The sequence below is a fragment of the Thyridium curvatum genome (genome assembly GCF_004353045.1).
Source record: "Thyridium curvatum strain D216 chromosome Unknown NODE_20_length_475153_cov_84.797782, whole genome shotgun sequence".
NCBI classification, from domain to species: domain Eukaryota; kingdom Fungi; phylum Ascomycota; class Sordariomycetes; order Thyridiales; family Thyridiaceae; genus Thyridium; species Thyridium curvatum.
This window is the reverse complement of record NW_022156775.1, coordinates 388356-408771: the sequence shown is the minus strand read 5'-3', so window position 1 is coordinate 408771 and position 20416 is coordinate 388356. Positions and strand designations below refer to the sequence as shown.

Genomic DNA, 20416 nt, shown 5'->3' with positions numbered 1-20416 from the left:
AATGAGACGACGAAATTGGGCAACTGTAGACGGGGACTAATTTGAACTGACAAGGCTCTCGTCTGACTTGTCCCTCAGGGTGACATTCATTAGGTAGCTTCCGGAAAGGCTTGGCGATGAAGGAATGAGATGTGTGGGGGAGAGGATGTATGCTTATCTCCTTGCCGCCGAAGCTAAGCTTTCTCATTTTATGGGCCCCTGCTGATGTTGCCGCGCGTGCCGGGGTCCGGATCGGCGACCCCTACCCCACGTGTGCCCGAGTTCGAAGTCTAAATTTCCGGCCCGGCCGTCCGCGCCGGTTGACAGAGGTCAAGCCTTTGGGGTTCCTTGGCACCCGAGTCTTACGTACCATAACTAGCATAACTGCGTTTTCTAGCACGGGGAACCGTCACTGTGTCTTTGCAACACCGGCATTTTTGTCTATGTTGTTGTGTAGACTGTGCTGAATGTACTGCGTTGGACGTTGGTTGTCTCCTTTGCAGGGATAAAGCCGGTACGAGTGCTAACTAGTACAAGTAATAATCAGATGATTGCGTGCAGGCCGTTCTCGGTGTGGAACTCACGCCCCTTCGCGGAAGCGCGGAAAAGGGACTCTTTTTCGGATGGTCACATCCAAAGTGGCGTCCGTTTTGTGCAACATGCAGGATCTCATTAGCGCTATCCCGCTTATTGCCAAGTCTGGACAAGTCGAGCTGAAATGCGGCACCAAATCTCAGCTCACGCGGAATGCTCTGAAGGAATCGCCGCCCTCTCCGTTGGCTTTTCAGAGGTGCCTCTGCGGGTGCTGCTTGGCCTGGGCCCTTGCAGAATGCAGGAACGCGGAAAAGAACGGAAATTGGACGTTTAGGCCCTGCATAAAGGCTACCAACGTGCGGCACAGCCTCGGGATAACTTCACAACGGCGGCTTCTCTGAGTGCTAACCCCAAGAACCGGCTTGTCCTGGGCACGCTTCATCTGTCGTCCTGGCCCCGTGGTGGTCGCTGGCTTATTCCTCAGAACACTTCACTTTCTCCCCCGAGAGCGTCAGCACCAGAGAGTCCTTCCTTTGTAAACCTTCAGTCTAAGAAGCCAAGCCGGCCGTTGCCCATCATGATGCGCCTGTTTGCATCGTCTCTCATCTTCGTTCTAGCCCTCGCGGACGACATATGCCAGCCGGTGAAATGGAACGCCAAACGCTCGGAGGGGCCGTATAACACCAAGGCTCTGAGGGCCGCCAACGGCACCATGAGCACTCGCAAGACGCTGGTGACCACTACAGAGATCCAGCCCGGCGACATCAACTGCCGCTACTCGGCCACCACGAGCGCCACCGTCAACTACTACACGTGTACGCAGATGGCGACCAAGTATGGCATCACTATAGACGTCTTCTTCACGCTGAACCCCACCCTTGAGCTGGACTGCAGCAACATCCAGCCCAAGACCGAGTACTGTGTTGCTGGCTGTGAGTTGCCTCTGTCCCGGGCTGTTGTAGCTTCCGCGACCACAGGCTAACGAGGACAGTCATCGAGCCTGTGAGAGCCACGGACCGGCTCTGCGGCCCCCGGAACGGCAACGCTACGTGTCTCGGCACGGCCTACCAGTGCTGTAACTCGGAGACGTGGAAGTGCGGAAACTCGACGTAAGTCCTGTCCTATCTAAGCAACCCGATATCAGAGATCCCATCACTCTGAGAACGAGAAAGCCAACCTCTTGATGTGCCCATGCCATAGTGATGACTGCGCCGCCGGCACCTGCTACGAGGGCGCCTGCGCCGGCGACAAGGTTTACAGCACAGACGGCACCTGCGGCCTGAACCACGGCTTGCGGCTGTGCGCCGGCAAGTGGGGTGACTGCTGCAACCTGGACGGCGCCTGCGGCACGGGTGACGCCTTCTGCGGCACCTCTGTGTGCTTCTCCGGCAACTGCACCGTTCCCGACATCAAACCGACACTGCCTGACTGGATGAAGGGGAACACGCCTGACGGCACCTGCGGCGGCGAGAAAGGCTACACCTGCAACGTCGTGTACGGCAATTGTTGTAACAAGAATGGCATGTGCGGTGTCCTGGCGTCGGATTGTGGTGCTGGATGGTGAGCCGAGCGATTCTCTTTCCGTCCTGTACTATCGCCTGTTCCTTGATTGATATTGACTGCTGCATTGTGCGTACAGCCAGCCTGAGTTCGGCGATTGCAGCTCCATCAGCACGACGTCTGCCTCCAGGACCACGTCCAAGTCGTCCTCCTCCACCTCTTCTGCGGGCATAACGACCACAACACATGTTACGTCTACCTCTGCGTCCAAGACAACCACTACATCCACCACCTCAACTACCGCACTCAGCTCCCTGCCCTCATGCGGCCAGACGTGCTTCAACAACATGGTGGGCCAGTGGTCCAAGCTGGGATGCTCCAGCGAAGACCCAGCCTGTCTTTGCAGGAACGTCAACTTTGGCTACGGCCTGCGCGACTGCTCTAATGGCGCATGCGGGACGGACGTCGCCAGCACGGTAATCGCATATGGCAGTGCGTACTGCAGCTCGGCTCTGGCGACGACGACCCCGACCGCCACGCCGACCCCGACCGCCACGGGCGTGGCCGGCCTGCCGACGTGCGGCCAGACGTGCTTCAACAATATGGTGGGTCAGTGGTCCCAGCTGGGATGCTCCAGCGAAGACCCAGCCTGTCTTTGCAGGAACGTCAACTTTGGCTACGGCCTGCGCGACTGCTCTAATGGCGCATGCGGGACGGACGTCGCCAGCACGGTGATCGCATATGGTAGTGCGTACTGCAGCTCGGCGCTGGCGACGGCAACCCCTACCGGCACGGGCGTGGCCAGCCTGCCGACGTGCGGCCAGACGTGCTTCAATAACATGGTCGCCATGTACTCGTCTCTCGGGTGCGCGAGCCCGGATCCCTACTGTCTGTGCAAGAACGTCAACTTCGGTTACGGGCTCAGGGACTGCTCCAACGGCGCGTGCGGGACAGACATCGCCAGCAAGGTCATCGCGTATGGGAACGCATACTGCGCTTCGGCGAGTGCGACGGCCACCGCGAAGACGTAGACAGGGCAGTTTATCTGCTGAGAGGCGGTTGTTACTTCTAGCTTTCTTAGTATATACTCGTGCCACACCCAACTTCTTTGGAATCCGCTCGATGTACAACTTGTCAATTTCTTCAATATTTCCAGCTTCAACTATACCAAACAAATTACAAATAATTCTTATCCTGAAAAGCTTTTATTAAATAGAGATCTTGTAAATATTCAAAAGCTATTTAGAAATATATTTGATAGTAGATATCTATATATATAGACTACTGAATTATTCTAGATTACTAGTTGTAAGTGATCTAATTACTACCTGACAGATAACTCATTCAGCATAATTGCTAATCTTGTCGTGTTCTGCCCTGGGTGACCGCCTCTGTGCCTCTTAAAGTACCACCTGGTTGATCTTGTGACATGGACTTAATAATCAAAAATCGACTTTGTTACAGATTGAGCTTTCGTCCCCTGTAGTCCTCCCCAACACTTCATGTCTCTGGAAACCCACACCTCCTCGAAGCAAAACGACCGCCGCATCTCCCTCAGTCCAAACATCTCAAACACCATCAAACCTCTCACAAGATGTCCACGGCAGAAAATCCCTACCCGACCTACGAGGCCGCCTGGGCCACGGTGGGCGTCACACCCAATGGCGCCGCCAAGCTGCTCTTCATGCCGGTGCAGGGCACCGTGCAGAGCGCCATCGAGGTGCTCTCCAGCCCGGGGGACCCAGACACGCGGACGCCCTACTACAACCAGGCAGCCGGGACGTATCACCCCATCAGCGCGCTGCCCATCTCGGGGCCCAAGGTATCATCCATCACCGTGCACGTGTGGGAGCTAGATGACTGGGAGGAGGCCTGGCTCGAACTGCACGAGCACCACTCGGAGCCAGACGCGCCGCCGGGCGCATACCCCGGGGCGACATGGGGGAAGCTGAGCGGCAGCAGTGGCGGCGAGGAGGGGGAGGACGGCGAGGACGACGAGCCGGAGCTGCTGCGCTGCTGCGGGCAGGCCCGGCCGCTCGGCAAGGACGCCGAGCTGACGATCAAGCCCTCCAAGGGGTGGGACGGCCAGGGCGGCGGCTTCGTCACCGTGCACGACTACGTGAGCGCGGTGCACCCGTGGCTGGTGGGGCTGCGGGGCGACATTCTGGGCGCGATGGGCACGGCGGACGGGCTGGACGAGCCGCTCAGGGACGAGATGGACCTGGTGGTCAGCTGCGGCGCGCTGCACAGCCTAAGAATCAAACCGCGGACGTCTTGGATCGGACACAGGAAGGGGCTGCCCGTCTACGAGGTGGTTGGGGACAGGCTTCGCACAAGTGAGATCATCACGTCTGAGTAGTGCTGTCTGTTTTATATCTTATATGCGGTCTACTCCTCCTTCAAGCGCCCAGAACCTCTACTGGCTGTACCTGGATGAGCAACATCCGCTCCATCCCCGAAGGTTTCTCGATCAATACTACTATCATGCCTTGGATGATACAACGAAGCGGAACGGTGACCAGGTTACTTCGAGGTACTGTACGTAGCTGAAAGAAGTAGCCGGAAAGAAGTCGAATGACAATGTCGATGATCTAAAGAGAACGGTCTGAAGACCAAAAGGGATTTTGGAACGGTTCGTTTCCGACGTCGACTTTGTGGGAAGTCAGTCTACATACAACTTTGAATAAAACTGACGATGTCCTAGCTGCTTAGATCTGAAGCAGTTGCTCTCAGGATCTTCTCAGCCCGAAGAGTTCATGCTAGAAATCAACCTATCTGATGCCAATTCCCACGCTGTGCCAAGTTCAGATTTTAAAGCATCTCTTTTTTTGACTTCCGTCCAACACGGAGTGTTTCCTGCGGCATGAAACGAGCAAATGAAGACTATTCTTTTCGAACAGTGTCACTAGGTGCATCTCACTTTCGGTAAACGATAAATGATCACAAGAAGATCTTTACTTAGATAACTATGAAAAACATAAGAACTGATGTATTGGAAAGTCATGCCAGTCTTGCCTTGCCTGCTAAAGCTCATCGTCCATATCCATTCCATCCATGTATGGGAGGCTCAAACAGAAACACTGTTCCAGGACATTACCGCATATTCTACAGCGCGAATTGTTTGCACTTCCAGAGCCGGAAGCCGCGATGTTTGAAAGAGACATAGGGATATCCGGGGTGGGTTGCGAAAAGGAATTATAGAATGCCACCGTATCAACAGCGAATGGGTCCTCAGCGAAGGCCGCATCCGGATCTAGCCAGCATGAATCAAGTGCAATCCCAGAGCCAGAAGCCGCGATATTGCTAGGGGGCACTAGGATGTCCGGGTTAAGTTGCCAAATGTAATCATGTTGTACCGTGGTGTCAACGGCAGAGGAGTCTTTGGCGCAAACAACATCGAGGTCTGGCCCGGAGACGGTGAGGTTTGATGCAGAATCTTGTCGCGCTTCTCCATCGATACCAAGAGCTGTGCCTTGATGGAATTGATTGCTGAGCTCAGCCGTCACATTGTGCGGGCCGTTGCTGAAGAACGGGATGATGCTCAATTCGGGTTCAACCCCAGGGGATCTGTAGATATCATAGTGCTGGGTTGTTTCATCGACCCAATCAACCATATCCAGGTGTGCCAAGGATCCAGTTTGATCAATACCATCAACCCCAAAGTTGTTCATGAAATCAGGAAGAGCCATGTTGCTTTCTCTGATCTGAAAAGTGCCACCGGCGCCCTCGGTCCCTCCCCTGTCGCTGGATGGGTAGACCGAATTCATTGGGAAGAGCTGTGGAGCTTGAATAACAATGTCTGGCTCCGATAATTCGATCCCATCATCATTGGATTGTCCATCATCAGATTCGTCTTCCGTTGAGGCCCACGATGTATCGTCAGCTTGATCGGTTTCGTCAGCTGCGTCGGAAAGCGTTTCAGCAATGTAAATTCGCCAGTCCTCGTCATCCCACGGTTGGCAGTGTTCTCTCAATATCGCTTCAATGACAGAATGGCCTTCAGCGGCCGCAAACTTGACTGCTCGAATATACTGTCGCCGGTGCTGGTTCTCCGTAGAAACACCTGAAGACAGAAGAAACTGAACGGTTGTGAGTCTCCCGTGTTCAGCAGCTGCCTCCAACGCTGTTCTCCCATGTACTGGACTCGCGGGAGCATTGAGGTCTGCTCCCAGATCTTTCAATCGTCTAACGAGGGCAAGTCTGCCGGCGCCTGCCGCAAGCTGAAGCGCTGTTGCACCCCTAACCTTGCCTGCCGGCTCATCGACATTGGCTCCATGCTCGATCAGAATCTCGACCATGGCAACGCTACCTTGCTCAACGGCTGTCTGGAAGGGTGTTCGGTGAACCCAATAAGGAGTGTATAGCTTGGTCTTTGTCATGTTGCCGTTGACTTTCACTCCTAGGTCAAGAAGTCTCTTCATTGTCTCCAGATTGCCATGCTCACAGGCGCGTTGAAGACACCCTTGTTCATCCAACTCCCTTCGGTCCACTCCATGTTCAATCAGAGTCTCGAGCAAATCCGACCTTCCGTATTCAGCTGCAATCATCAAATGCTTCCCAAAGGGCTTGAGACCTTGATCCAAAGCAGACTGAACTGCCTCGGACGAGGCAAAAAGTAGAAGCCAATCAAGCCCATCTTGCACAGCGGCCCCTTCACAAGAATAGCTGAATGGAGACGGGTATTCAGTAAAAATATGTGCGAATTCCTCAAAGGTCTTGAACACTTCAATCAGACGTCTCGTTCTCAGATTCCCGCTTAGATAGAGCCCAACTTCCGCCATGTGGTTGACCAGCTCTCCAAGTCCTCCACATAGTGCAAAAATAAGAGCGGTGCCCTCGTTGGCACAGATCTCAGTGCGGGATGGTCGGCGCTGTAGGAGGCATTCGACGAGTCTGGAACTGCCAAGGCATCCTCGTGTAGCGGAGATCTTAAGAACAGCTATCATCAAGGCCCGACAATCATACATCGAAGGTCTAGCCTCCAAAATGAGTTCAAGATACTCAAAGCTTTCATTTGACACAATCGTCACCAGAGGCGAATCTCCTCGCTGAGCACAGTCCCATTCATATGAAGTATCGAGACTGAGCATGCGCTTAAGAAATTCCGGCGGTTGCTGAGAGAGTATTGCGTGACTTAGTGTGAAGAATCCTTGCCGGTATAGTCTTTCGAAAATATGTATCGGCACCTTTGATTGTTGGCTTGTCTGTATATCTTCCCACGGCCATGTATCAGTCGCAGCACCACAATCTAGGAGGAGCTCGGTAATCTTCCAATACCCGTGCCGAATCGCCATATTCACTGGTGTTTCTTCTTCATTAAAGTCTTCGAGTACATAATTCGGATCAGCACCCAGGGACAGCATCCTCTCGATGACTTTAACAAGCTGGTCTTCTGAAAGGATTTTCGCGTTTGCAACTGAAGTAATCGCGTGCGTAATGGGTGATCTTTCGAAACTCTCCTCGAAATCCTTGAGAGTCACGCACTCGAATTTGGGGAAGCTTGAGGGACTGCTGGAAAACAGCGAGAAGTAGAGGATGGCTGACTGCCAAGGTCTTGGACAACTCATGTCTGGGAATAAGGACAAGAGTTTGTGTACGGCAGTCCAATTTTCCGGCAGTGCATTCCGTCCCGGCCTCTCTTGGATGAATTCTCGAGCTTCTCTGAGGGCTTCTGAGTACGAAGATGTGACAAATTCCCAAACATCATCTCTTACAAGCCAGGGACCGACGTCTAAAGAAAGAAGTAATTTGACAGGTGTACGTATCGAAGAACGTGAGGTGATCCAAGACATTCCTTTTTCCTTTAGAAGTTTAGCCATCGAGAGATTCTTATGCAAGAAACAATAGACCAACGCTGATACCGGATTGTGTCCCCACCTTGACCTTGAGATTTCTTGGTCGGGATCCATGTCAGCGCCCAATTCAAGGCAACTTTCAACCATTGCCATGTCGAGTCGCCGAATGGCATTGGCGATCAAGGCCCTGGAGAGGCATTTTGAAATCGCTTCTTGGGATGCGAAAAGTTGTTTCAGCCAGATTGATTTATGACAGACCATGTGAAACAAGTCCCCCAGGACTCGATCGTTCGGCCTCGCACCATGAAGGTTGTTTGCTATGGCAAATGCCAGGATTTGCAGGATACACCCGGCCTCAATTCTACTAAAAGTGAACTTTGAGAGGAAAGCTTCTATTCCATTCATGAGGTCTCTTGAACCCTGCTGTGGTATCGATAGCAGGAGTGTCTGAACTGGATCTCGGAGGTATCGAAGACAAGTCTGTTTGTAATAAACAAGTGTCTGCGTCAGACCTACCAAACAGAGGTCAGCCATGATTTTGAACAAAAAGGCGGGAGTTATTGGCGTTACATTCAAGCACCGGGGGTATAGGTATTGATATCGTATAGGAGCTGGGCCAGGCGCCATCGTAAAGCCCCTGGAAGTAGCGATAGATGTCAGATTTGGGAATCAAGGCCATGGACTCGGGTGGAGGAGTTTGCACAATGACGACGTGAGAAGGTTCAGGAGAACGACGCGTTATGTCTTTCCATCCCAAGCCCAGCATGTTAGTAGATGACCACTATCGTGCTTTCATTGGGATTATCCTCACCTCGCCCGCCGATAGTGAACTTGTCGGCTAGTCGAGGCCCGGTATGGCGATGAACCCTCTGCTGTATCGCCGGATCTGAGATTATGCTGCCATTCCAAATGACAATACTGGCTTTGTTGTGAAGTGCTCTATCGCGTAGTTTGCGTCCCGCTTGCTCCCAGGCCAGGACATCCTTTCTGGAAGCATACTTTTTCCCATGCCATTTCTCTACCCGCTTTCGGTACTGAGTCTTACTACCCAGACTGTCAGTCTACAAATATGGATACTTGTGTCAGTGTGCATGAATACATACCTGGCATGAATTTTGTACTTCGAATTGATTTCTTTGATCACATCGTCCAGCTTCTTGTTTTTGTACAGCTGAAGAATCTCATCTTCATGCTCATCAAGCTTGTTACCCTCGGTCCTAAGTGCGTTCTTTCGCTCCATGACGCGATATGTATTCCACTGTGCAAGCACGTTGTTCCTGTAAATGAGTGAGTCAGAAATCCGTAGCTGTAATGGGCATCATGATGTTTTCAAGCCTCTTCAAAGTGGCAAAATGGCGGGATGTGAAGGATTTTAATAGGTAACAGATGTGCACTTCTTGTCACGCGTTATTGGCCCATGTCTTGTGCACCCCCTCCAACATGAGCCTCCATATGTGAGATGCTTGACCAGCAACCTATCGCCCCCACCTTCAAAAGGGCATTTCGTCTCTCGGCCACTCACAGGCCGTGAGATGTCGCCTGCCTGGCAAGTGCAGGACCGCCCTACACTCAATGACAAGGGGTGACTCTTGGTCGAGCCTGATTGGATAATTCTTCAAATGCTCTTTCAATATTCCATCTCTCAGGGCTCGTGTGATTTGTGCAATGCGATTGGGTTACTCACTAAATGCCTTTTAAAGAACATGAGGCGAACAAGGGGCGAAAGCTTGTCACACACATTTAATGACGATAGTGGAGTACCTTGATCAAGCTCGATTGGATCATTTGCCAAATGGCCTTTCCATCCCAAGGTCGTTATATTCGTGCAATGTGATTGGGTTACTCACCAATTGCCCTTTCTTCCTCGGTGTCAGTTGAGACCATTTGGTCTGCCTGGCACAGATGCTGGCCGATTGTTTCTTTCCACGTAGTAGAATCATGGAGGGAGTGTTGTGTCTATTATAAAAAGGGGGGCCGGCTCTCCTCTTCAAAGCAGGTTTCATGCTCTCAAACAATCCCTTCAAACCAGTCTTCCGCTCCTTGAAAGATCTCGCAGTCTCTAGTCTCTGAACAATTCCATTCTCTCGAAGTGAGAACAATGCCCTCCAAGAATGTCGGTACAATGGCTCTATGGTTTATGGGTGCCACCAATGCCGACCATGTCGTGTACAAGACCCCAAGCAAGCAACAGCGGTCCCGACGTCCCAAGAGGGACCGTTCGAACCCCAAGAGAAGGGGCCCTGCCCCAGGCCCGGCACAAGCCTCCGAACCTGAACCCCAACACGTACTACCCAATACCGGCCAAAGAGAGACATTTGGCCAAGTCGATATGATGCCTATCCATCGTGGCGGATATGCTGGTCCCCACGACGCAGCGGACCACAATATCAACCCAGGCATCCAAGGTGCTACGAACGAGACTGAGTCTCGTTACGAAATGCCTCTCGCCAGATGGCTCACCCAGCCGATGGCTGATGAGCCTTATCATACCATCGGGTTTGTCCAGGTCAATCAGCAGGCAAATCAGCAGTCCGCCCCGTTCGATCCTCATGCCACCTTGGGTGAGGACGAGCTGCAGATGGATTACAGTGATCGCCAGCAAGCTTGAGTATGTATTGACTTGGTGTTTTTTGAGATTGTGGTCGTTGTGTTTCGGTCTACAGAGTTCTTGATATTCGTGCTTTTGTCTCTTTCCCGATTGTGGTGTCTAGTTTTAGGTATTCTCTCGCTCGCTCAATATACGCAACTTATACCGGTGGAAACACACCGATTCATTCAAATCTTGTCGTGTGAATATGAAACAGAACCACTGTGCTTTTCCAAATTGATGGTACTTTTGTGGCTTTCCCACCCCCTTTGACGAATGTCAAGCCGAGCTGGCATGAATAATGGCAGTAGGTGACCGTGGTGGTGTTTGTTGATGATGTTTAACGAGCGATGAGCAAGAGCCACCACAATGGACTCTTGGTGACTGAAGGAGAATTGATAGATCCCCATGTTCCTCCTTTCTCTGAGGCCCAGCCTTTACGACGAAGTGGAAATTTCTTGCCACCAATCTGTCGGGCGGGAGGCATGGTTAATAGACGTGTAGTCAACTTACACGGGCAACAGCTAGCGGGGCAGCTGTCAGCAGCTGACACGCACAGTATTGTCAATTGCTGGCCATGCCCCAGCGATCTCTGTCTTAACAATTCTCATCAACAATGATATACGTCCACTTGACGAGATGACTGAAGAACAAAGCTCTGTATATCGATATCATGAACTTCTATTGTCAATTCACTGTAGGTAATGGCCACGAATAAAAAGCATGTAGAGTTGATCTTGGAGCCAATCACGTGCCCGCGTTCACAACCTCTAGTAAATGTGCTGTCAAACTTTTGCTCCTTCAACCCTCCTCCTCAGTTTACCTAATTCAGCCCAAAAGTGAAGCAATTCCCAAAACTTGTCACACAAGTCACTCCTTCATACATCACCCAGGATCCCTCCTCTAGCACACATCCTACCCAAGAAGAAAAGAGAAAAAAAGGGACCATGCTCCCCACCCCATCAACCTCCCACGTCCCCTACGCCCGCGTCTACGAGCCGGCAGAAGACTCCTTCCTCCTGCTGGACACCCTCTCCTCCCCCTCGGAGCAGGCCTTTCTCCGCTCGCACTTCCCGGCATCTTCTTCTTCTTCCTCCTCCTCCCCATCCCCGCTCCTTCTCGAAGTCGGCTCCGGGTCGGGCGTAGTCGTCGCCTTCCTCGCCGCCAACGCGGCCGCCATCTTCGGCCGCGCAGACGTCCTCGCCGCCGCCACAGACGTCAACGTCCACGCCTGCCGCGCCACGGCGCAGACCGTCGCCGGCGCGGTGGCCGAGGCCGCCGCATCGGCGTCCAGCCGGGACCCGGAGTCGGGCCTCTTCCTCGGCGGCGTGCAGGCGGACCTCGCCTCGCCCTGGCGCGCCGGCGGCGTCGACGTCCTCGTCTTCAACCCGCCGTACGTGCCGACGCCGGACCTGCCGCGGTGGGACGACCACCACCAAGGGGAGGGGGAGGGACAGGGGCAGGCTCCCGGTACAACCACCACCACCACGACCTTCGAGGGCGACTCGCACCTGCTGTCGCTGTCGTACGCGGGCGGGCGCGACGGCATGGAGACGACGGACCGCCTGATCGACAGCCTGCCGTCGGCGCTGTCGGCCCGGGGCTGCGCGTACGTGCTGCTGTGCGCGCAGAACCGGCCCGAGGAGGTCAAGAAGCGGATACGCGGCTTCGACGGCGACGGCGGCAGGAGGTGGAGGGCCGAGACGGTGGGGACGAGCGGGAAGCAGGCTGGGTGGGAGAAGTTGCAGATTGTGAGGATATGGAGGGAATGACGGCAGGAGCCCGGTTGGCCTTTTGAAAGTTCTCTGTAGAGACAGTCTGTCAAGATACCCCGGGTTCGAGACAATTTGATAATGGTGCACTGCTGTACTTCCGGGCAGATGTTCGGGATCATTGACGTTATCCCGTCATTATTCTGTTTTCAAGGGGGACCCCTTACGCAAACGTCCCTTGAATGCAGAGAAATATTACCACATAAGCTGTAAACATCAAGTCAAGTACCAAGTTCAGAGCATTGGCACATGGATAGACCAGGTTCCGAAGTGCATGTCATTCCCAAGGGGTATTTTCTTTGATCCCTCCGAACTATCGGTTATTCGTCAACCCGAAACAACAGACAGATGAAAGCCACCCCCCGTTCAGTCGAAAGAGGCTCCGATGCTTGAGACCAAAATGATTTCGTTCTAGTTGCATTTTTTGTCCCTCCCCCACGCCCAGAAATAACGCCGTAATGAATTCCTTTCAAGACACCCTCCATTCTCCCCATCCATCTCGAATCTCGATATATCTCGTCTGGTCCGGTCGACATATCACGCCCCAGCCTGGCCGACACAGCAGCCCTTTGGACATCGCACCGGTCGCCAGAGCCCCAGCAGCGTCAGACCATGCCGACCTAGCCGCGACCCCCTCGCGCAGCACCGGGAGCACCCGTAGCAGCCACGGCACCGCCCGTCCCACGTCCATCTCCCCGCCCATCGAGCGCACCACCCACCCCCCCTTAAGGCCGGCCCCTCCCGCCGCGCATGCCCCGGCCCCTCCCGCCGCGCATGCCCCGGCCGCCGCGGCCGCCCCTGCCGCCGCGGTCGGCGACCTCCTTGCGCGCCTTGTTCTTGGGCTTGGGCGCGTCGTCGATGAGCAGCGTGTCGAGCGGCAGGCTGTCGGGCAGGATGAAGTAGCGGATCGTGCTGCCGCGAATGTTCATCGTGTCGAGCGGGATCGGGTCCTGGCCCCGGGGCGTCATCTTGACGTTGCGCAGCGCCGTGTTCATCTGCGGCGAGACCGAGGTGATGGTGCCGTGGACGATGGTGCCTGTTGTCCGTCGTCGTCGTTGTCCCGACCTCGTTAGCAAAAAAGATTGGGGCTTTTTCCGAAAGCAAGGCATGAATGTAATGAAATGGATGACCGGGTTGGGGAGGGGGATGGGGCTTACCGTTCTTGAGCTCGACGGTCACCGTCTCGTTGGCGCACTTCATCAAGAACCTGCACGACCACGGGTCAGCCTCGCGGTCCATTCGCCGTGTCCACGATCATGGTGCACATTGTGCAGGATGCAGGAGGTCGCGCTGGGAGGGCAGTGTCGATTTACCTGACGAGCTTCATCTTGGCTGCTCAGATTGCAGTGTAGAAGCTAATGTGTGTCTGGTTGGGAGGGTGTGCAAAGTTCACGTCGTCGCGAAATGCTACTTTTTGATGGTTGGAGGGCGGTGCTTCAAGCTCTACCTACTAAAATTGATGGACTGAGGTTGGAGGTCACGTGTGGACTCTAAGATTTGGTGGAGATACATCTAAGCTACCCCGCAACCACGCGCATAAAGCCTCAGAGTTGCGCGCGCTAGCAAGTACTTTTCAAGTCTTTTCGTCGCTATCTCGCCGTAAGGCGAGTTGTATCTTGCCTTCGCTGCTCGGGAAAGCTATCTAAATGTGCCTGAGAATCTTCTGAGCCCCATTTGGCGATCCCAGCAGAGCGTGAATAACATCGCAGTTTAGCTATGTACAGAGTGGAAAGATCTGCGAGCAGGCGAGCCCGGCGCGGCGTGGACTGGTCGCTGGGTTGACTAGTTACCAGGACTGCCGTCGCTGATCAAACTCGGCCGTTCTGCCGACGACTTTATTTGTCCTTCTCGTTCTCCGACACCTTCTCCCACTCGTCCTCCGTGCTCGCGCTCGACTTGGAACCCACCGACTGCTCGGACGCGGCCTCGGCGGTCCGGCGCTTTAGTTCGCCCTTCTTCTGCAGCGGCTCGACTTCCTTGCTGCCCGTCACCGGCGGCCTGCCCCTGGCTATGACTGTCTCGACCTCCGTCTCCTCAGCCGACGATGATGAAGAGGCCTCGTTATCGGCGTCTGCAGCCGCGCCCGCCTTGCTCCTCTTCTCCTGCTCCTCGCGCTCCTGGAAGATCCTGACTTCATTGGCAAACCAGTTGATGGCCCACCAGAGACCGCCGCAGAGGAAGGAGAGGATGACGAAGTGGACGGACCAGGTCGCGAGCAGGAGCGCAAAGAGCACGAGCTGAAGGGCGGCGAAAGAAACGTTGGTGGCGATCAGGAGTGTCGGCGTTGCGCCGGGGGTGAAGATGGACTCCCACAGGTCTGTGACGAATTGCGACATGGTGCTCGTGCGGTTGTGTCTTGTCGGGGTTTTAGAAAGGGACAGCCCGGAATGGTTCTGCGAGCGTAGTAAGAGGCTGCAAACGACCAAAAGGTCAACAGCGACTGGCAAGGTGAGGTGATTTGTTAGCAGACGTAAGGTTGAGGGGTGGATTTCAGAAGCATCATTGCCTTGCGGCATGTGAAGGTTGAAAGCAGACCAGCGCATGGCTTTTAGGGCCGCGGCATTTGGCCCAGCGCCCCTGCGACAGTCTGCTTGGACAGGTGTCAGGAAAACACGACGACTCACTTTTCCAGCCGTATTGCAGCGCGTGTGCGAGGCAAAAAGACAAGTGTTGTCTTGGTGAGGACAGACAGCGCGCGCCACAGAGCAGGCAGACGTAGAGATGGTATGGCGGATATGCAGGGGAGACGATCTTATCATAGGCGGGTTTGGTTGCCCGGCACTTTCTTTTAGCGTTGTCTTCCCGACCGCGGGGGCCTAAGGTAGGAACGCCGTATGTCTGCTGAACGAACCAAGACAATTTCGGGACGACACAACACGTCGTGGGTGCTGGTGCTCGGTAAAAAGAGCAGGAAGGATTGAATGACCCCGCGGTGACGGGGAGAAGTGAGTATTCCCGGCTATAATAAGCAGTCGGTGGAGGCAAGGGAGAAAGAAAAGGCAAGTAATAAACAGGATGCGACTTTGATGCGAGAGCGTCGCGCGCGAAGGGCGGTCAGGTCAAGTGTGGCCCCGTCCAAGCAAAAGAGGGGAGGGATGGAGCAAATTGATGTTGTCGCAGCTGCTGTCAGGTACAAACCCAAACCACCTGGATTAGGCAGGGATGCCGCCTATGACAACATCCCTTTCCATGCTGCTTTCCCTGCGGGGCATGCACGGCACATGCCCCTTTCGGCCTTTCGGGTTTGCAAAATACAAAATCATGGGCAAAATCACATTGATGACTACGCACACCACGTGGACTAATCCCCACCGTTTCTAGCAGCCAGAAACATTGATTGAATCTGACGACTCGCGATTCTCGTTATCGGTCATCACCAAACTACCTACCAAACCACCGTCACGAGCAGCCAGAACGCTGTCAACCATACAATGCGCACGTCCTGGGCTAGCACCCTATAGGTCAGATGAATTGGTATGGACTTGGATGATTATTCTGTAGCTATGATGTTGAAGCAGAGTAGTACCTATAAAGAGCAGGATATTATAAACAACATGGCAGTCAGTATAGTTATAGCAACTTATAGTCAGATCAACGCCTGGAACGGGAAAGGCTCAGAGGATAAGCTGAACACAGTGGATATTCTGGTCAGCAGAAAGGCGACCTAGATGATCAAAAGATAAACCATAAGAAGAAAACGAAAGAAGGTTTCTGTATGATCTGGTTGCTTATGGCAAACCTGGCCGCCCACTTTACTCCTGATAACCGTCGCCCACCTCACGAGCAGCCGTCTCCCCTTTGACACAATAGTGCTCAGAGCCCCTGTCGTTGCTCCTCAACGCTCTGAGAATCCCCAAGAGCCCAAACTCACTATGTCGAAGTTGGTGGAACGGTGCACGAAGAAAGCCGATCAGTTTACTTGCCAGCAGCAAACATCTCCATGTCCCTCTTGTCGATCGCGATGAGTTTTGATTCCTTGCGGTGGCGTGTTTCACATTCTTGAACAGACCATGATCCCACCTGGTGTGGTAGCTGCACCTTGCACTCAAGCTGCGTACGGATGGATGTGAGGACGGATGTCCGGTTGACCTTGAGCAAACCTTGAAACTCGAACCAACCTTGAAACTCAGACAAACCATTCAGCCACGAGATTATCATTGATTGAGGAAACCCAGATTGACAGTTTCTGGATCTCTTCTTTCACCCGATCAACAGCAAGCAAAACGAAAAAGTTCAGCACCAGCTCCTAGTCCAGGACTTCTCCCCATCTCATTCTCCTCCCGTTCGCCATGGGAAATCTATCCTACGACCCAGAATGCCCGTCTGGTGATCGAATGCCTTCACTGGCCAACTATCATTTCACCGAAAATGCCAATGTCTTCAGCATCCCCGGTACGCTACATGACAACAGGACCGCCGGCCCGATGAGCATATGTTGTGCTCCCAGCACAGTCCAGGCTATCGATGGCTGCTATCTATGGTGCCATGTCCCAGCCCGGCATCTCGAAAAGGGAGTCGAAAACACATCGAGCAGCATGATAAGGTGCTTGCACGAGAACGACCTGAGCGAGGAGATCAAGGGATTCCAGCTGTACTCCTCGTCCGCTAGTCACCCGGTGCAGCATTGTCGACCATCAGCAACGCACTTGGGATTTCTTCTCCTGTTGATCTCCTACGTTACCAATAGTTTCGTTGGCATGGGAGTGTTGTAAAGTCCAATTCTGGTCTGAACTTGGGGCCGAATTCTTGTCTGTTTGCAGTGGCATATTCTGGCTTTTTCTACGGATAGTTGTATCTCTTTGTAATCTTGGCAATGATTTACTTCCCGAGGGACTTTAAGTTCCATTTTCCGGCTTCGTAACCCTCAAGATTATTGTTAGCAAGTTAGTTAGTTACTATAACCTAGGCGAGGACCAGCAGTGCTGCAAGTCCTTGCCTAGGTTATACAAAGCTACCAGTTTACAGCGGTTTCGTTGGTCTCTGTTCCTGTAAGCCTTGACGGTACTGAAGTGGTACATATTGTCTTCACAATTGGTTTCCCCAGTACGAGTTGCGGCTCTCGAGCGACAGTTCTCATTGAGCGTCCTGCTAGACCACATCCTGCTAGAATCTTTCCAAGTCGCTCACGTGGATCGCTTCTGTGTCCGCAAGACGACCGAAAGCCAGCCCTCTTGAGCTGACAGACGACTTTCATGGGCACACACACACACACACACACACACACACACACACACACACACACACGCCCAAACAGGAAATCAGAGCTTTGACAGAGCAAGCACGCACTGCAACCACCAGTGCCGGTTTCAGGGGAACAAGCCGACAAATCGCACAGCAGTTGGCTCTGCGGCCCCTCTAGAAACCCACGCATCGGGGTGGCGTCGCCACACTATCTTGAATTCCGAGACCTCTTAGCTTTCGGCTGTATCTTTTTGTGAACTTTGCAGGTGTGTAGCTGTCCTTGTGTGAGTCTCAGAGTAAGGCTGTGCATTGTCACTCCTGAGCTCATAGATCTGCCTGCAGGCGAGTTCAGTAGATATCTCAGAACAAGTGTTCCCGAGCAGACTAGATGCAGAATAGTGTATAGTTTATATGGCGACAAGGGATATTTAAAGACCTTTTGAAATATCGTACAAAAGAGAGCAGAGAGAGAGAGAGAGAGAGAGAGAGCTACAGCCCTACCCCAGACCTCGCTAGGCCCATCTGCCCACACCGACGTCAGCATCGTACGACCACCACACAGTAGATCTCTATCAGCCCTTAAAAGTCCCCTCCCAAACCCACCAGAACCCCCCCATGCTTCCCCCCAAATGCATCCAAGCTGAGATACGAGTACTTGTACATAGCGCTAAAACTTCAGTGCTGAAGGACAGGCTCCCGCCCCTCCTCCCACGCGTCGATCCCCTCGCGTATGTTGACCCAGTACCGCATCCGCACCGCCTCCCGGGCCGCGGCCTCGGCGTCGCCGTCCCGGAACGCCCGGCCCAGCGCCTCCTCGCCGAGCCGGATGCGCTCCTCGTTCTCGCGCCGCAGCGGCTCGAGCTCCTCCTCGGCGCGCGCCTCCTCGATCGTCTCGCGCGCCTCCATCACGGCGCCCAGCAGCTCCGGGTCCGCGTGCCGGCCCGCCACGGCGCCCGCCTCGTCGCCCGCGAGGTCCACGCCGAACCGCTCGCGCAGCAGGTACTGCGCCCGCAGGAGCGGCGACTTGAGCGTCCGGAACGCCTCGTTGATGTGCGCCGACGCGGCGCCCGCCTCGCGCGTGCTCGTGGTCTCGCCCGACGACGACGACGACCCCTGCTGCAGGTCCGGGTGCGCCGCGGCCTGCAGGCGCAGGAACTCGCGGCGCAGCGCGCGCTCGTCGATGTGGAAGGGCCCCGCGGGCGGCGGGCCCTGCGGCAGCGTCTGCGGGAAGAGGTCGTAGTAGGACGGCGGCTTCTGCGAGAGCTTGGAGGCCTGCGCCGAGGACGTTGTCGAGGCAGAGGTGTCGGCGGCGGGGGCGCTCGTGGACGCGGGGAGGCGACGGTGCGCGCTCTGGGTGAGGCTGCGTGTCTGGGAGGCAAAGGCCGGGAGGGCTGCTGCTGCGACCGTGCGTCGAGGGAGCTGCGAGGCGGGTTGCAGCCGTGCCTTGCGGCATGTGCTGGAGAAAGACCTCATCGACAATGATGCGTCCGAGGTGAGTAGAGCGCGCCGGGCCTGGCGGGCGCAGGAGGCGCAGAGGCCGTGCGTGTATCGTGACATCGTGGATGCTGGCATCGTGACTTTGGCCCCGTTCGTTGGTTGACGGGAGATGCTGCAACAGTACTCAAACAATGATTCGTAAATGGACGACAGACTATGCTTTCAATCGCGCGTCATTAGCAGGTCTTGAGAGTGCAGTGGGTTGGTGGAAGTGGCGCTGCCAAAGATGTTTGAAACACGGTAGAGGGATTTGTGTGGCTGCGAAGTTCGGAGCTTGGGCGACTTTTTTTTTCTCCTGCGACAATGACGTCCTGGTGATAACTACCCGCAGCACTGAGAACACGAGGCTAGCCGCTAATGCCCGCTCGGCGCCACCGGAGCTCGGGGGTCTGCAGGGGCTGTTTTAGGCCCGTCTCGCTGAGATCTCTCGCTGATCCATCTTATCTCCGACCCGTCATCCAACGGCCGGGGATCCGTTGATCTCTCAAACAACTTGGTTCCAATGGACCGGACTACATGTACACACTGGGCCTTGGTAAGGCGGTGCACAAACAGCAGAGACACAGAAACGGAGCAAGATGCATCCCATCTGGACCTTTTTGATGATCTGATGATGATGATGATAGTGCTCGGCGTGTTGAAGAAGAGAAACAGATGCCCTGATCCCATGATAATAATCCTTGAGTTATCAAAACCACCGGTAGATTGCAATGAGGGCACCGGCACCGTCGCCTGACACCTCTGAACATTCAAGGTCCCTTGCACGATCATTGATGATGTGTTGCACGGGTAGTCAGTCTCGTGGCTACATGTTTTTCTGCACAACTCTCCATCCACACGCTGACATGCAGCTCGGATTCCTCTTTCTCCCGATTCCAGCATACAAACCGGGCGTAACTTCGACCTCAAGCTGCATACAAACCCAAATACCCAATCAGACAGTCAAGCTCGTTACACCCTCAAGTCCAAGCAAGCCCGGGTTTCACGGGATAGCGGGAGACTGGTGAATGCCGTGTAAATAGAGATCCCACGGAGTATTTAAACACAGAAAGACTGTCAATGAAGTTCAAAAGACCTCTTCTTTCTTTTCTTTCTTTCGTCTCATGCACACATAGGTGGCAACCCTCATTCGAGAAGCGAGACTGTTATACGCACTCTGAAAAAAAAAAAGCATCGACTTGAAGCGTAGTGGCTCCTGGCTCCGGTCCTCAAGAGTGAGATAGACCCCGACCCCTGCTATAGGCAGATACTGACAGTACGCCAAACCTCTCAGAAACCACCGAGATGGAGTTGCAAAGCGTTCCACGCCCTGTTGTGATTCAGGGCCCCGAGTCCGATGAGCGGATGGGCCCCGTTGTGACTGGGGCAGAGGTCGGGGAGCGGATGGATGATCATTATCGTGATCAGCTTCGGGAGTATTAGACCGTGACGAGCCAAGTGCTCCAGCCTGCGGCTGAGCAGTGAAAGGGGGGATACAACAACATGTTCAAGGCACGTTGTCTCCATTGGGGAACCACCCCAGTCTCTGCAATCTTCTGTATCACGGGAAGCCGGCCGCTCTCCTGAGCCAC

The 20416-nt window shown here is 54.3% G+C and overlaps 10 protein-coding genes across 10 annotated transcripts; 6 read left to right on the top strand and 4 right to left on the bottom strand.

The window, feature by feature from the left end:
• Positions 1-1090: 1090 nt before the first annotated feature.
• Positions 1091-3044, top strand: E0L32_004348 (uncharacterized protein; the record flags this gene model as incomplete). The annotated part of the gene is made up of 4 exons (XM_031138749.1): positions 1091-1445; positions 1505-1622; positions 1714-2073; positions 2153-3044. 4 exons carry the CDS (start codon positions 1091-1093, stop codon positions 3042-3044), a joined length of 1725 nt encoding a protein of 574 aa, XP_030997361.1.
• Positions 3045-3607: 563 nt separating this feature from the next.
• E0L32_004347 (uncharacterized protein) lies at positions 3608-4372 on the top strand (the record flags this gene model as incomplete). Its single annotated transcript, XM_031138748.1, has 1 exon — positions 3608-4372. One exon carries the CDS (start codon positions 3608-3610, stop codon positions 4370-4372), a length of 765 nt encoding a protein of 254 aa, XP_030997360.1.
• Positions 4373-5036: 664 nt separating this feature from the next.
• On the bottom strand, positions 5037-7580 carry E0L32_004346 (uncharacterized protein; the record flags this gene model as incomplete). Its single annotated transcript, XM_031138746.1, has 1 exon — positions 5037-7580. The coding sequence occupies one exon, from the start codon at positions 7578-7580 to the stop codon at positions 5037-5039; it is 2544 nt and encodes an 847-aa protein (XP_030997359.1).
• A 995-nt stretch (positions 7581-8575) lies between these two features.
• E0L32_004345 (uncharacterized protein) lies at positions 8576-9048 on the bottom strand (the record flags this gene model as incomplete). The annotated part of the gene is made up of 2 exons (XM_031138745.1): positions 8576-8852; positions 8912-9048. The coding sequence occupies 2 exons, from the start codon at positions 9046-9048 to the stop codon at positions 8576-8578; spliced, it is 414 nt and encodes a 137-aa protein (XP_030997358.1).
• An 858-nt stretch (positions 9049-9906) lies between these two features.
• E0L32_004344 (uncharacterized protein) lies at positions 9907-10416 on the top strand (the record flags this gene model as incomplete). Its single annotated transcript, XM_031138744.1, has 1 exon — positions 9907-10416. One exon carries the CDS (start codon positions 9907-9909, stop codon positions 10414-10416), a length of 510 nt encoding a protein of 169 aa, XP_030997357.1.
• Positions 10417-11342: 926 nt separating this feature from the next.
• Positions 11343-12167, top strand: E0L32_004343 (uncharacterized protein; the record flags this gene model as incomplete). Its single annotated transcript, XM_031138743.1, has 1 exon — positions 11343-12167. The coding sequence occupies one exon, from the start codon at positions 11343-11345 to the stop codon at positions 12165-12167; it is 825 nt and encodes a 274-aa protein (XP_030997356.1).
• A 458-nt stretch (positions 12168-12625) lies between these two features.
• E0L32_004342 (uncharacterized protein) lies at positions 12626-13240 on the top strand (the record flags this gene model as incomplete). Its single annotated transcript, XM_031138742.1, has 1 exon — positions 12626-13240. One exon carries the CDS (start codon positions 12626-12628, stop codon positions 13238-13240), a length of 615 nt encoding a protein of 204 aa, XP_030997355.1.
• A 762-nt stretch (positions 13241-14002) lies between these two features.
• On the bottom strand, positions 14003-14503 carry E0L32_004341 (uncharacterized protein; the record flags this gene model as incomplete). The annotated part of the gene is made up of 1 exon (XM_031138741.1): positions 14003-14503. The coding sequence occupies one exon, from the start codon at positions 14501-14503 to the stop codon at positions 14003-14005; it is 501 nt and encodes a 166-aa protein (XP_030997354.1).
• Positions 14504-16456: 1953 nt separating this feature from the next.
• Positions 16457-16879, top strand: E0L32_004340 (uncharacterized protein; the record flags this gene model as incomplete). Its single annotated transcript, XM_031138740.1, has 1 exon — positions 16457-16879. One exon carries the CDS (start codon positions 16457-16459, stop codon positions 16877-16879), a length of 423 nt encoding a protein of 140 aa, XP_030997353.1.
• Positions 16880-18023: 1144 nt separating this feature from the next.
• On the bottom strand, positions 18024-18905 carry E0L32_004339 (uncharacterized protein; the record flags this gene model as incomplete). Its single annotated transcript, XM_031138739.1, has 1 exon — positions 18024-18905. One exon carries the CDS (start codon positions 18903-18905, stop codon positions 18024-18026), a length of 882 nt encoding a protein of 293 aa, XP_030997352.1.
• Between the last annotated feature and the right edge of the window lie 1511 nt (positions 18906-20416).